Source organism: Salmo salar, chromosome 12 (genome assembly GCF_965601325.2).
Source record: "Salmo salar chromosome 12, fSalSal1, whole genome shotgun sequence".
Lineage (NCBI taxonomy): Eukaryota > Metazoa > Chordata > Actinopteri > Salmoniformes > Salmonidae > Salmo > Salmo salar.
The window spans coordinates 43,773,737-43,790,571 of NC_138302.1; the positions used below are offsets into that span (position 1 = coordinate 43,773,737).

At 43.6% G+C, this 16,835-nt stretch overlaps 1 protein-coding gene across 2 annotated transcripts in view; it reads left to right on the top strand.

The window, feature by feature from the left end:
* mtss1 (MTSS I-BAR domain containing 1) overlaps positions 1-3,619 on the top strand; it is a 115,770-nt gene extending 112,151 nt beyond the window's left edge. For both annotated transcript variants that reach the window (XM_014131670.3, XM_014131671.3), the window contains one exon: positions 8-3,619. In XM_014131670.3, coding sequence (XP_013987145.1) covers positions 8-1,107 — 1,100 coding nt within the window. In that variant the 3' untranslated portion in view covers positions 1,108-3,619. The remainder of the gene's footprint in view (positions 1-7) is intronic.
* Positions 3,620-16,835: the final 13,216 nt, after the last annotated feature.

Below are 16,835 nucleotides of genomic sequence, written 5' to 3' on the forward strand. Positions count from 1 at the left end.
CCACCAGACTACGACTACATCTGCCTGCACCGGGGCGAGGAGGAGCACCACGGCCCGCCTGACTTTGACAAGTCATCCACCATCCCACGCAACAGTGACCTCAGCCTGCAGTACCGCAAGATGTTCCAGAGCAAGCGACCCGCCTCCACAGTCAGCTTGTTGGCCGAGCCCGAGCTGCTGGGCCTGTGCCAATCGCACACTGCCACCATCCGCCGCAAGCCCTCCTCCAAGCCTGCCTACCGCCGCGGCACCATCAGCGGCGGCGTGCCTATCCCCATCTGCACCCCCCAGGTGCCCCTCAAAGCCCTGGGCGTAGAAGGAGGGGGAGGCAACTGCGGCAGAGGGGGGAACAGCGGGAGCAATGAGAACATGGGGCCACCAGAGGGCGGGATGGGCATGAGCTGGACGGTGGACCACGGGCTGGTCCACACCAAGCACAGCCTGTGCACGTCGACCCAGAGCCTGAGCGCCATGCCCTTGCACCGTTCTTTGTCCACATCACCGTACTACTCGCTGATCCCGGGCCAGGCGCCAGTTCCCATGGGTAGCTCGGAGCAGCTGTACCAGCTGAGCAAGCAGCAGCAGTACGCCCTGCACCAGCAGCAGCAAAAGCAGTACCAGCAGCAGCACCTGCAGTACAACCAGCAGCAGCAGTATCAACAGCAGCCCCAGACACATCAGGTGCAACCAACAGCCCAGACACAACAACAGCAGCAAACGTTTCAATTACAGCAACGTTTCCAGCAACAACAGCTACAGCAGCAACAACAACTGTACCAACAGCAGCTCCAGCAGCAGCAGCAACAGAAGCTCCAACATCAAAAGCAGCTTCAGCAACAGCAGCTCATACAACAACAGCAGCAACCGATTCAGCAGCAGTCTCATCTCCAACAGCAGCACAATACTTCTGGCACTGCCAACCAGCTGGTGGAGAGCGGGCACTGCCTGCCCCCCCAGCAGCCCCCTGCCGCCCAGGAGCAGGATGCGAAGGAACCCTCGGGGGCCGGAGGTCACATGGTCACTATGATCCGGGGAGTGAAACTGCGTCGGACCCTGACCAACGACCGCTCTGCCCCCTTCATCCCCCCGCCCAGCCATTTCAAATGAGTCCCTCCCTACCAGTGTAGGTTGTCATTGTTTTGTTTTATGGTTCTTGTTTTTCTTTTAGCTTTTCTTGCTTTTTGGAGGGGGTGTTGCCTTTTTGGACATTTCGTCTGGTGTAAAAGGCTTCCCTCTCTCTAATCAAATGTCCAGCAGCACTGTGTTTTAAAATGATTATTATAATCTTCCTCAGATGGACTCGTAAGGTGAATATGCCCTCTTTATCGCTCTGTAATTAAGATGTTTATACATACGAGGATGCGTGTTGGCTATATTAAAGCATTTGAGGTCATAGATCAGAGGTATTCAAACTCTTACACTACGATGTCCGGAACCTGCTGGTTTTCTGTTGTACCTGATAATGAATTCCACCCATGTGGTGTCCCTGGTCTAAATCAGTTCATTAGAGGGGAACAAATAAAAAAAGCAGTGGAACTGGATTCAAGGACACAGGACTAGACCTATATAGCTTTATCGTCTGTATCTCGTTCAAGGTGATCAAGTGAGCTCTAGCACTCTCATGTACTGTTAGGTCCACAGTGAAATGCTTTGAGCTGGCTTTTCTATTTATTCAGTTGACTTTTTTTTCTCTCAACACACACACACTTCACCTTCTGTGTGGCGGAGGCAATGGGCCCCTCGTGATGGAGGTTGACTGTTTAAGCCAATCAGAGGCTTGCACTGCAGGGCAGAGAGGGGTCACGGGTTCAACAAAGGTCTTTGTGGGGCTTTTGATAGCAGGGGTCATGACTTAATGTGTACCGTAAGATCGTTGGGCTGGAAAGTAAAGCCACCATTGTGTGGGATCAGGAGGACTGCAACTCAATATTAGGAAGGTGTCGTTGTTTTGTAAACTCAGTGTATCTTGAGACATTCTTCACATTGCAAAGCACATTGATTTAGTGATGTATGTGGTGTAGTTTCTGATGGCCTGGTTCCCCGTAAGTGTAGCATCTCTGATAGATATCCTCCCTAAATCAAGTCTACCTGAGGTTGGAGTTCTGGTTAATAAAAAAGAATAGCATTATTTTAGGGTAATCAGTCTCTTTTATGAGGAACATATGGTGCTATTGTGACATATCAATCCCAGCCTAGATGAACTCCCCTGACTCCTCTCCCCCCGATACATGATACACTCACTGGCCAAATTAAGATTTTAGGAAATATACATTTTTATAATGATATGAAAATTGATGTTGCTGACCAAGCAAGCTGTTGAAACTACTTACAGACCATAGAAGTCATGTGAGGAGACTCGCTGTTTGTGGAGTGACCACAGTTTTTCGTCCTCTGTGCTGTGGGTTAAAGTGTTTTTGGGCTGTTCCTAGAATGTGAGCCCCACCCAACTGTTAATCACAGCGTGGGGGAGGAGGTTGTGAAATAATTTGATTAAAGGCAAATAAGTGATGTGGCATTGCATTTAGAATTTGTTTGCCGTTGTGTTCTTCTTAACCAAACTACTTTAAATGTATGGGGGTTTGGGCCTTCTAGCCTTTACACATAGCTACTCTTCCCTTAAAAATCCTGAGTGAGGGGGAGGTATAATACAATACCAACGCCTCTGCTAAGTGCATATCCCTCTCCCCCAACATTAAAGGAGACTAGCACCCGGCTGGGTTATTCTTTCCTCGGTCTCACCCCCCCATCCCTCTTTTTTTTTTCTTTTTTTTTTTCAACCTCCCGGTTTGTGTAGGAGGCCCAATTACCTGACACCAGTCGCTGCCTCACTCCTGTCAATGGGTGCATGGAATGACCCCATTGGCCGGTTTAGCGATTGTGCGCCCTCCAATCTTGTCTCTGGCCTCTTCATGTTGCCGGGAGAAACGCCCGTTTCCCAGAGGAACTACAATGGCCTCTGTAGTAGAGGCCTTTGTGACAGGATTATACAACAACGTACCTCCTGACTCAAGCAGCTCTAAGCAATATCGGGCTGCATTTGATCCACAGCTTTAAGTTTAAGTTCTAGGCGGCGAATGGTAAAATTATCTATGAATGTAAAAATGTTATTTTGAATGATCCTTTTCAGGCCCAGCCAGCCTACACTTTCCCATCTCAAACACTGCTACAGTCCCACTCCCACCCCACCAATCAGCATAACTGAAGAGCCAAACCCTGTTCTGAAAAACCATGTTCCAGTTATTGACCTTGACCTTGGCCCATGGGTTCTGGTCAAAAGTAGTCCAGTATATAGGGAATAGGGTGCCATTTGGGACCCAGGCTCTCTAGTCTGTTACCAATGCCACTCACCGGCAGTATGTGAGAGACTGAGACTTTGTGTTTTGACAATACATTTACAAAATATCAAATGGACTCTAACCCTTTCCTGCCAATCTTGACCCCAAAGCTGCCCCATAGAGCTCCAACTGACCGACCCTCCTGTTGATCCAGTTCTGTAAATAGTTTCTCTCATTGTAAAAGTGTTCAATTGCTATGTGTCACAAATGCACCTGTGTAGTGAAGCTGAAGCCTTAAATGAAAAGGAATGTGGGTTATAAAATATAAATGCGTTCAAAAAGTTGCTCCTAGTCTTGTTTTTTGTCTCAAAGGTCGAACACACATTTTTGTGATGTAACCTGTTTTGTTTACATCTAGTCTAGTAACAAAGCTATGTGAGGACTTTCTTAATCTGTATTTGTTTGAAGGGCTACTTTGGGTTTTTGGCAATAAGGCCATTTATCTACGTCCCCAGAGTCAGATGAACTCGTGGATACCGTTTTTATGTCTGTGTACAGATACCCATAGACTTCCAGTCTCTAACTTCCTTCAAACTGTACACACACTGACACACTAGATAATGGGTGCGTGCCACATCATCGACTCATTGACTGACAAATTGCTATAACATGTGGTTAGCTGATACTTCAAATGAATATCCATGTGTTGTAAGATCTGTCAGGTGTCAGCAACTTCTAAACTTAGGAACGTGCCAAATAATAGCAGATGGATCATGACTAAGCAGACAGCGCTGCACAGTGACTGGCAGGTATAAGAGTGGGATGATCTCATGTAGGGCAGGATTGCACAGCTATTGCTCTGCTGCGTGACCATGTGACATGTGTTCTCTCACTGGGCCACTGGAAGGCATCACACACCACCATTGGCAGAATTGATTTTATTTATTTATTTAACCTTTATTTAACTAGGCAAGTCGGTTAAGAACAAATTGTTATTTCCAATGACGGCCTACAAAAAGGCCTATATGCGGGGATGGGCTAGGATATAAAAAAAATGATGACAAAACACACATCGCGACGAGACAACACTACATAAAGAGAGATCTAAGACGACAACATAGCAAGGCAGCAACACATGACAACACAGCATGGTAGCAACACAACATGGCAGCAGCACAACACAGCATGGTAGCAGCACGAAACATGGTACAAACATTATTGGGCACAGACAACAGCACAAAGGGAAAGAAGGAAGAGACAATACATTCAGCAAAGCAGCCCCAACTGTCAGTAAGTGTCCATGATTGAGTCTTTGAATGAAGAGATTGAGATAAAACTGTCCAGTTTGAGTGTTCGTTGCATGTGCAATAGCACGGTACTCATTACAAATCGAGTCTCAAGGTAGCAATTGCACCCATCCTACTAAAGATCTAGCATCAGATTACCCTACCCCCAAATACTAACCTTAAAGAGATTCTCCAGTACTTTTGTATACTGTTTAGTCAGTACTTCTGAAAGTAGCACTCACAAGCCAAAAGTGGGCCCCCAAAAATTGCTCTGTCTCTCTGCTGTGTCCACTGAGCCTTTGGGGCCGCCCTGCAACCACATTGGATAATGCTTAGTAGGCCTCTTGCTAGCTTTCACTCAAATGCGAGGGGCTGGAGCTCATTGTCTAGAACTCAAATTGTTAGGGGGCTGGCCCACATGGGGGGAAATGTAGGGAAAATGGCTCGGCACAACTTCAAGAAACCAGTCACTTTCAAACTAGGGATTTCGTGGTTAATTGAGGTTAATTAAACAGTAAATCTGCTCATAGATTGTGCAGTGCCTTCGGAAAATATTTACATCCCTTCGCTTATTCCAAATGTTATGTTATCCTCAGCAATCTACACACAATACGAAAGTGAAACGTTTTTGGGGAATTTTACCAAATTTATTACAAATAGAAAATAGAAATACCTTCATTAACATATGTACAGTGAGGGAAAAAAGTATTTGATCCCCTGCTGATTTTGTACGTTTGCCCACTGACAAAGAAATGATCAGTCTATAATTCTAATGGTAGGTTTATTTGAACAGTGAGAGACAGAATAACAACAACAAAAAATCCAGAAAAACGCATGTCAAAAATGTTATCAAATTATTTGCATTTTAATGAGGGAAATAAGTATTTGACCCCCTCTCAATCAGAAAGATTTCTGGCTCCCAGGTGTCTTTTATACAGGTAACGAGCTGAGATTAGGAGCACACTCTTAAAGGGAGTGCTCCTAATCTCAGTTTGTTACCTGTATAAAAGACACCTGTCCACAGAAGCAATCAATCAGATTCCGAACTCTCCACCAAGGCCAAAGAGTTCTCCAAGGATGTCAGGGACAAGATTGTAGACCTACACAAGGCTGGAATAGGCTACAAGACCATCGCCAAGCAGCTTGGTGAGAACAGTTGGTGTGATTATTCGCAAATGGAAGAAACACAAAAGAACTGTCAATCTCCCTCGGCTTGGGGCTCCATGCAAGATCTCACCTCGTGGAGTTGCAATGATCATGAGAACGGTGAGGAATCAGCCCAGAACTACACAGGAGGATCTTGTCAATGATCTCAAGGCAGCTAGGACCATAGTCACCAAGAAAACAATTGGTAACACACTACGCCGTGAAGGACTGAAATCCTGCAGCGCCCGCAAGGTCCCCCTGCTCAAGAAAGCACATATACATGCCCGTCTGAAGTTTGCCAATGAACATCTAAATGATTCAGAGGACAACTGGGTGAAAGTGTTGTGGTCAGATGAGACCAAAATGGAGCTCTTTGGCATCAACTCAACTCGCCGTGTTTGGAGGAGGAGGAATGCTGCCTACGACCCCAAGAACACAATCCCCACTGTCAAACATGGAGGTGGAAACATTATGCTTTGGGGGTGTTTTTCTGCTAAGGGGACAGGACAACTTCACCACATAAAAGGGATGATGGACGGGGCCATGTACCGTCAAATCTTGGGTGAGAACCTCCTTCCCTCAGCCAGGGCACTGAAAATGGGTCGTGGATGGGTATTCCAGCATGACAATAACCCAAAACACACGGCCAAGGCAACAAAGGAGTGGCTCAAGAAGAAGCACATTAAGGTCCTGGAGTAGCCTAGCCAGTCTCCAGACCTTAATCCCATAGAAAATCTGTGGAGGGAGCTGAAGGTTCGAGTTGCCAAGCGTCAGCCTCGAAACCTTAATGACTTGGAGAATATCTGCAAAGAGGAGTGGGACAAAATCCCTCCTGAGATGTGTGCAAACCTGGTGGCCAACTACAAGAAACGTCTGACCTCTGTGATTGCCAACAAGGGTTTTGCCACCAAGTACAAAGTCATGTTTTGCAGAGGGGTCAAATACTTATTTCCCTCATTAAAATGCAAATCATTTTATAACATTTTTTACATGTTTTTCTGGATTTTTTTGTTGTTATTCTGTCTCTCACTGTTCAAATAAACCTACCATTAAAATTATAGACTGATCATTTCTTTCAGTGGGCAAACATACAAAATCAGCAGGGGATCCAGTACTTTTTTCCCTCACTGTATTCAGATTCTTTGCTATGAGACTTGAAATTGAGCTCCGGTGCATCCTGTTTCCATTGATCATCCTTGATGTTTCTACAACTTGATTGGAGTCCACCTGTAGTAAATGCAATTTATTGGACATGGAAAGTCACACACCTGTCTATAAAAGGTCCCACAGTTGACTGTACAAAAAAAATAAACCAAGCCATGAGGTACAAGGAATTGTCCGTAGAGCTCCGAGACAGGATTAAGTCAAGGAACAGATCTTGTATGTCCCCAAGAACACACTGGCCTCCATTCTTTAATGGAAAAAATTTGGAAACACCAAAACTTCTTCAAGTTGGCCGCCCAGCCAAACTGAACAATCGGGGGAGAAGAGCTCTGGTCAGGGAGGTGACCAAGAACTGGATGGTCACTCTGAAAGTGCTCCAGAGTTCCTCTGTGGCGATGGGAGAACTTTCCAGAAGGACAACCATCTCTGCAGCACTCTACCAAACAGGCCTTATTGTAGAGTGGCTAGATGGAAGCCACTCTTCAGTAAAAGGCACATGACAGCCTGCTTTGAGTTTGCCAAAAGGCACCTAAAGACTCTCATGAGAAACAAGATTCTCTGGTCTGAAAAAAACAAGATTTAACTCTGGCCTGAATGCCAAGCGTCAAGTCTGGAGGAAACCTGGCACCATCCCTACGGTGAAGCATGGTGGTGTCATTATCATGCCGTGGGGATGTTTTTCAGCGGCAGGGACTGGGAGACCAGTCAGGATCGAGGCAAAGATGAACGGAGGAAAGTACAGAGAGATCCTTTTTAAAAAATGTTTCCAGAGCGCTTAGGAACTCAGACTGGGGCGACGGTTCACCTTCCAACAGGACAACGGCACACAGGCAAGACAACGCAGGTTTGACTACAGGACAAGTATCTGACTGTCCTTGAGTGGCCCAGCCAGAGCCTGGACTTGAACCTGATCTTACATCTCTGGAGAGACCTGAAAATAGCTGTGCAGCAATGCTCCCCATCCCACCTTACATAGCTTGAGAGGATCTGCAGAGAAGAATGGGAGAAACTCCCCAAATACAGGTGTGCCAAGCTTGTAGGGTCATACCCAAGAAGACTCAAGGGTGTAGGAGCAGCCAAAGGTGCTTCAACAAAGTATGGGTCTGAATACTTATGTTAATGTGATATTTCTGGGTTTTTGCTTTGCCATTATGGGGTATTGTGTGTAGATTGATTGATTTCAATTTTCAATTTTAGAATAAGGCTGTAACATAACAAAATGTGGAAAAAGTCAAGGGGTCTGAATACTTTCCGAAGGCACTGTACACATTAACACATCCAGCCCAAAGCGGGAGGCTTAAAAAAGTATTTCTTAGTCGACAAAGTACTGGAGCATGTCTTTAATCCTTTACCGGATAAGATTTTTGAATCCCTCTGTCAGTGATTAGTGACAACTTATACCTACTCCAGTCGACCAACGACAAGATGTATACCAGCCATTCCCTGATGTCTGATTCAAACAAATCTGGACTGGTCAATCAGACAATTTTTTCTCAATGATGGTTTTGTGTAAATTTGTAAAATCTGAGCGAAATTACTGCAGATCTTTCCCTTCCTCTCAACTCCAATCAGAAGTCAATTTCTGTTTGATGATAACTGATAGCTCACCAGGCACATTCCCCTTTCCTTGCAGCATAAGTAGGGGTTAAGTGCTCTCTCGCTGTTTGTTACTCCTGGAGCTGCTGTATAACGGAGGTGACTCAGTGTGTGTGGTCATTCCCTTGATGTGTGCCTGTTTATGTCAACACCGAGTGAGTCAACTCAATTCTGCTTTCGGCTCTGTGCGCTCTCCCTAGTCCCTCCGCTGTTCTAACCACAGGCACACAGCGAAAGATACAAGCTTTGAACTTTCCTCCAGATCCCCAGCAGATCCGGGAACTGTCTCTCTCACCCTCCCACCCCTATTTGTGTAACTCCAACAGCACTAATACTTTGGGAATTTTTAGCTCGTCTCGTGATTCAGCACTCTCGGAGCACCTGTCAATGGAACCTATTGTGATTCCTTCACCAGTATTATGCTATGACTAAATAAGTGTGTGTGTGTGTCATTGCTCGTGCCTTGTGTTGGCACCATATTGAGTTTCTTGTGGCCAGTGCATCTGTTTGTCTATTGTGGCTGATGTCTCGGATATCCTCACAGTAGCTAACTTACTTATCCAACGTTATTATACATTTCCCATCACCCAATCAAGTATTTTTTATAGCATCAGTGGAAATTATATCACATGAAACTGGCTATTCTTCCTTTGTTCATTCAATGGAGATGCATTCATTAAAATGGTACAGCTTCACTTATCGACACGGCTTGAATAGGACAACCATCTTCGCTCAGCAGCGGACAACCATACTCCGAGGCGGTATCACTAAATCGTCAATACCCTACGAAGAACAACACCACCATACTGAGTCCTTTTGCTACTGTGAGAAGTACAGTGCTTAGGAAAACATTCAGTCCCCTGATCTTTTTCCACATTTTGTTAGGTTACAACCTTATTTCAATTGGTTGTTTTTTTTCTCTGATAATAAAAATAAAAAAAAATTTTTTTAAGGCTGTAAGGTAACAAAATGTGGAAAAAGTGAAAGGGTCTGAATACTCTCTGAAGGCACTGTACCTGAGGAGTTAAAATCCTTAACTTTTTCCTCAGTGGGGGCCTCCAGAGTGGTGCAGCTGTCAAAGGCTCTGCATTGCAGTGCTAGAGGCGTCACTACAGATCTGGGTTCAATCCCGGGCTGTGTCACAGCCGGCCGCGACCTGGAGACCCATGAGGCGGCGCACAATTGACCCAGCGTCGTCTGGGTTAGGGGAGGGTTTAGCCGGCCAGGATGTCCTTGTCCCATTGCGCTCTAGCAACTCATGGGCCAGCGCGTGCACGCTGACATGGTCTCCAGTTGAACAGTGTTTCCTCCGACACATTGGTGTTGCTGGATTCCAGGTTAAGCGAGCAGTGTGTCAAGAAGCAGTGCGGCAGACCTCCTCTTCTCCCAAGGCCGTACGGGAGTTGCAGCGATGGGACAAGACTGTAACTACAATTGGAAATCATGAAATTGGGGAGAAAAAAGGGTAAAAAAATATACATATACAGTACCAGTCAAAAGTTTGGGCACACCTACTCATTCAAGGGGTTTTATTGTTACTTTTTTCTACATTGTAGAATAATAGTGAAGACATCAAAACTAGGAAATAACACATGGAATGATGTCGTAACCAAAAAAGTGTTAAACAAATCAATATATGTTTTATATTTGAGATTTTTCAAAGTAGCCACTCTTTGCCTTGATGACAGCTTTGCACACTCTTGGCATTCTCTCAACCAGCTTCATGAGGTTCATGAGGTCACCTGGAATGCATTTCAATTAGCAGGTGTGCCTTGTTAAAAGTTCATTTGTGTAATTTCTTTCCTTCTTAATGTGTTTGAGCATCAGTTGTATTGTGACAAGGTAGAGGTGGTATACAGAAGATAGCTCTATTTGGTAAAAGAAGTCCATATTATGGCAAGAAAAGCTCAAATACTGAAAGCAAAGAGAAATGACAGTCCATCATTACTTTAAGACATGAAGGTCAGTCAATACAGAATATTTCAAGAACTTTGAAAGTTTCTTCAAGTGCAATCACAAAAACCATCAAGCGCTATGATGGAACTGGCTCTCATGAGGACCGCCACAGGAAAGGAAGACCCAGAGTTACCTCTGCTGCAGAGGATAAGTTCATTAGAGCTACCAGTCTCAGAAATTGCAGCCCAAATAAATGCATCACAGAGTTCAAGTAACAGACACATCATAACATCAACTGTTCAGAGGAGACTGCGTGAATCAGGCCTTGGTCGAATTGCTGCAAAGAAAGCACTACTACTAAAGGACACCAATAATAAGAAGAGACTTGCTTGGGCCAAGAAACACGAGCAAATGACATTAGACCAGTGGAAATCTGTCCTTTTGGTCTGATGAGTCCAAATTTGAGATTTTTGGTTCCAACCGCCGTGTCTTTGTGAGACGAGTAGGTGAACGGATGTTCTCTGCATGTATGGTTCCCACCGTGAAGCATAGAGGTGTGGGGGTGCTTTGCTGGTGACACTGTCAGTGATTGTTTTACAATTCCAGGTACATTTAACCCTCATGGCTACCACAGCATTCTGCAGCGATACGCCATCCCATCTGGATTGCGCTTAGTGGGACTATCATTTGTTTTTCAACAGGACAATGACCCAACACACCCCCAGGCTGTGTAAGGGCTATTTTACCAAGAAGGAGAGTGATGGAGTGCTGCATCAGATGACCTGGCCTCCACAATCACCCGACCTCAACCCAATTAAGACAGTTTGGAATGAGTTGGACCACAGAGTGAAGGAAAAGCAGCCAACAAGTGCTCATCATATGTGGGATCCCCTTCAAGACTGTTGGAATAGCATTCCAGGTGAAGCTGGTTGAGAATACCAAGAGTATGCAAAGCTGTCATATATTTTGATTTGTTTTTAACACTTATGTTACAACATGATTCTATATGTATTATTTCACAGTTTTGATGTCTTCACTATTATTCTACAATATGTAAAATAGTAAAAATGAAGAAAACTCTTAAACTCTCTAGGTGTGTCCAAACATTTGACTGGTACTGCATATATAAATACTTTTTCCTCAGTTACTCAAGATTTATTTTGAGCTTTTGACATTTGAAACTCTCTAAAGGGGTGCAGCACAATGAGAAATGTATAGATTACGATCAGAGTGAAAAACTTGATTGCCGAATGACAATATGAGCGTGTAATCTTAGGTCAACGATTGAATATCATCATTTCTGTCACAGATTAACATAATGAAGTTATGAATGGAGGCATCTGTCTCAGCTGGGGTATTCCCACCTAACAGCCTTTGTAAAGGAAACAATATAGTGTCATGAAATGTGATCTTTCTTTTAGCGCTTTGGATGTCAATTAAAAACCTTGACACTCTGTTTTCAAAATGGCAATTTGATCTTGACAGCGAGACTTTCAAAGGACCATATATGATTTGACCGTTAATCCATCATTTCCTGCTTTATTGTTGCTGTATGAATCATCTGACCATTAATCCATCATTTCCTGCTTTATTGTTGCTGTATGAATCATCTGACCTGTTAGTCTTTATCACAACAACAAGTCCTCTGGAGGTGAAACGCCACTTTCGCTGTCTCTCTTTGTCTCTGTCTCTATTGCTGTATGTGTGTACTCTTTCTCGCTTTCTATGATGATAATGAGTCAGACAGAAAGGCTAAACTACACCTTCTCCCTACCTGCCTAAAACTACAGTGGTCAAATGCTTCTATTGTGACTGTTTATTGTCCAATATGAACACACCCATGCTTATCACTCTGTGTAGACCTGTTTGTGATATGTACTGTACACACATTTTATTGCGAGTTAGATTGTAAAGTCAATGTTTACTTTTTAATGAACTCATCTGAATTTAATTGGGACGGGGCAGCAAAGGAGAGTATTTTTGCTTCTGTTGTCATCATTGTCTTTGTCATGGCGGTCACTAGCAACCGCCGATCGGATGGAACCGATGAGCAAGCTGACCCTCTTACTGGAAGAAGCCTTGGCAGTGGTACGCACTGTGACACATAATTGATGAGAGTGACTGTGTCCCAGATTGGATCAGTTAAGATTTTGGCAAAGGAAGGGCAAGAGGTGTCGGAGAGAGCCCAGCCCACATGAAAAAATACTATAGTATTATATTGTATAAATACTGTAGTATTAGTATATTTATATACTATAGTATTTACTGTAATATACTGTAGTGTCTTTGTGGCCATTACTGTAGTGTTAACTATATTTTTTCTTTTATTGACATTGACATAGCAGTTTTCTCCTTGAGGAAACCTTGGTCTATATTTGGCATGTAGGTTTCTCTTGGGATACGGGGAATGGGTAGGGTATACAATATGCAAGTTAAATATTAGCATATCAATATAGTATGTAGTATAGTATTCTAAAGTATACTACAGTTTAATACAGTGCACTACATAACTATAAAGTAAGTACTGTAGTATTCTAAAGTAAACTTAGGTATTGTTTTCATGTGGGTATGAGGGTGTTAACCAGGATTTATTTTCATAAATAAAATGATCTTATTCATGGTATGATTTCCAGCTTTCCACCATGATATGTCAGATTTTTTAATGGCTAAATATTTACAGTACAACATAAATTGTGTTTGTGATTGTCATTGCACGGTAGAGTAATATGGATAAATCATTTCCATTATTTGCAAAGTTGTCCTGGTACACATGCATTTATTTGTAGGCCACAGTATATACTATAGTACACTATGGTAGAATTTTTTATGGGACAGTCTATTTTAATGTAGTTCAACATTTTCAATACCGACTCCACAAGACACCGAAATCTGTGGACATCCAAAACAGTAAATGTAATTTCAAAATGTAGTTGCTTTCTCAAAACATAAATATTATATTGTCAAAATTGCAAATACATTCATCAAAAGAACACGACTGCCTGCAAAAAGATGAACACAACCATGTTTATCTCTTGAGTCCAAGCAGACAAAAGAAAATCCCAGTAGATCAATACATTTTCTTTGACATAATTTACTCATGATGATCGAAATTGGAAGTACAACTATCCAAAGGTGCAGAGTTATGTGCTATTACCCTCTTTTTATGCATATTTCGCCAAACAATTTAATACACATCAAATTCAATATTCCTGATAAAAAAATACAAATAAGCAGGATTCATTCATCAGTATCACAATCGAATTCCATGTATTGAATACAAAGGATGGTTTGCTCAGAATTTTTGGGACTTTCCATTGGCGCACAGGAACACAATCCAGAAAATAAATAAGGAAAGGTGAATACAATGGAGGAACACAACTGATAGTATTGTATAGGCCTAAATCCACACGAAAGCAAAGCTCTTTACAGTTTTTCTCAATCGTGTACAAACATTTCTTGGAACAATGTTTTTACAACAGTGTTTTTTTATTTTTTTATTTCACCTTTATTTAACCAGGTAGGCAAGTTGAGAACAAGTTCTCATTTACAATTGCGACCTGGCCAAGATAAAGCAAAGCAGTTCGACAACATACAAAAACACAGAGTTACACATGGAGTAAAACAACCTACAATCAATGATGCAGTAGATAAAAAAATAAGACTATATACAATGTGAGGAAATGATGTGAGATAAGGGAGGTAAAGGCAAAAAAATGCCATGGTGGCAAAGTAAATAAGTATAGCAAGAAAAACACTGGAATGGTAGATATGTAATTTGAAAAAGTTCAAAGTTGAAATATAAATAATATGGTGCAAAGGAGCAAAAAATAAATAAATAAATAAATACAGTAGGGGAAGAGGTAGTAGTTTGGGCTAAATTATAGATGGGCTATGTACAGGTGCAGTGATCTGTGAGCTGCTCTGACAGCTGGTGCTTAAAGCTAGTGAGGGAGATAAGTGTTTCCAGTTTCAGAGATTTTTGTAGTTCGTTCCAGTCATTGGCAGCAGAGAACTGGAAGGAGAGACGACCAAAGGAGGAGTTGGCTTTAGGGGTGACCAGAGAGATATACCTGCTGGAGCGCGTGCTACAGGTGGGTGCTGCTATGGTGACCAGTGAGCGGAGATAAGGGGGGACTTTACCTAGCAGGGTCTTGTAGATGACCTGGAACCAATGTGTTTGGCGACGATTATGAAGCGAAGGCCAGCCAACGAGAGCGTACAGGTCGCAGTGGTGGGTAGTATATGGGGCTTTGGTGACAAAGCGGATGGCACTGTGATAGACTGCATCCAGCTTGTTGAGTAGGGTATTGGAGGCTATTTTGTAAATGACATCACCGAAGTCGAGGATTGGTAGGATGGTCAGTTTTACGAGGGTATGTTTGGCAGCATGAGTGAAGGATGCTTTGTTGCGAAATAGGAAGCCAATTCGAGATTTCACTTTGGATTGGAGATGATTGATGTGAGTCTGGAAGGAGAGTTTACAGTCTAACCAGACACCTAGGTATTTGTAGTTGTCCACAAATTCTAAGTTAGAACCGTCCAGAGAAGTGATGCTGGACAGGCGGGCAGGTGCAGGCAGCGATCGGTTGAAGAGCATGCATTTAGTTTTACTTGTGTTTAGGAGCAGTTGGAGACCACGGAAGGAGAGTTGAATGGCATTGAAGCTCGTCTGGAGGGTTGTTAACACAGTGTCCAAAGAAGGTCCAGAAGTGTACAGAATGGTGTCGTCTGCGTAGAGGTGGATCAGAGATTCACCAGCAGCAAGAGCGACATCATTTATGTATACAGTGTTCTCAAGACACAGAACTCTGTAGCCTTTTGTGAAACAATAAATGCATTTTCAAAATGTAGTTGCCTTCTCAAAACAAATACATTCATTGAAACTATACTCCCCACAAAAGGGCTTTATTACAGACAAAAATACTCAGTTTCATCAGCTGTCCAGGTGGCTGGTCTCAGACGATCTCGCAGGTGAAGATGCCGATGTGGAGGTCCTGGGCTGGTGTGGTTACACATGGTCTGTGGTTGTAAGACCGGTTGGACTTACTGCCAAATTCTCTAAAACAACGTTGGAGGCGGCTTATGGTAGAGAAATTAACATTAAATTATCTAGCAACAGCTCTGGTGGACATTCCTGCAGTCAGCATACCAATTGCACGATCCCTCAAAACTTGAATCATCTCTGGCATTGTGTTGTGACAAAACTGCACATTTTAGTGGCCTTTTATTGCCCCCAGCACAAGATGCACCTGTGTAATGATCATGATGTTTAATCAGCTTCAGCTCTGGGTGCCAGCCGGTTACCGCGATGCATATTACTGCCTAAACCGAGTGAGGCTCATTGTGGCAGAAGTACCCCCAAGGGGCACTGCCAATCGGGGTATGTCACTGATTGCCGGAGCCCCCGAAACCAGAGTGTACCGGGATTCAGGCAAACCTTGGTGCATAAACATGGTGGTGTTAACCCGAAGTTCCACAGTGTTCACTGGTGTCAAAATTGTTGCGTCTCCCACAGGTGGGTTCAATGAAGTGTCCCTTCTCCAGTGTTACACACATATAGTGCCTTTGGAAAGTATTCCGACCCCTTGACTTTTTCCATATTTTGTTATGTTACAGCCTTATCCTAAAGTTGATTATTATTTTATTCTTATCAATCTACACAAAATACCCCATATTGTGTGTACATTGATCAGGTTCTAGTCCAGGCTCTGGCTGGGCCGCTCAAAGACATTCAGAGACTTGTTCTGAGCCACTCCTGCTTTGTTTTGCTTGTTTGCTTAGGGTCGTTGTCCTGTTGGAAGGATAACCTTCGCCCCAGTCTGAACTCCTGAGCACTCTGGAGCAGATTTTCATCAAATATCTCTGTACTTTGCAATATTCATTTTTGCCTCGATCCTGACTAGTATTGCAGTCCCTGCTGCTGAAAAACATCCCCACAGCATGATGCTACCGCCACCATTCTTCACCGTAGAGATGGTGACAGGTTTCCTTCAGACGTGACACATGGCATTCAGGCCAAAGAGTTAAATCTTGGTTTCATCAGACCAGAAAATCTTGTTTCTCATGGTCTGAGAGTCTTTTGGGTGCCTTTTGGCAAACTCCAAGTGGGCTGTCAGGTGGCATTTACAGAGTGGCTTCCGTCTGGCCACTCTACCATAAAGGCCTGATTGGTGGAGTGCTGCAGAGCTGGTTATACTTCTAGATGGTTCTCCCATCTCCACAGAAGAACTATAGAGCTCTGTCAGGATGACCATCGGGTTCTTGGTCACCTCCCTGACCAAGGCCCTTCTCCCCTGATTGCTCAGTTTTGCCGGGCGGCCAGCTCTAGGAAGAGTCTTGGTGGTTCCAGACCTTTTCTATTTAAGAATGATGGATGCCACTGGGTTCTTGGGGACCTTAAATGCTGCAGCAATATTTTGGAACCCTTCCCCAGATCTGTGCTTCGACACAATCCTGTTTTGGAGCGCTACGG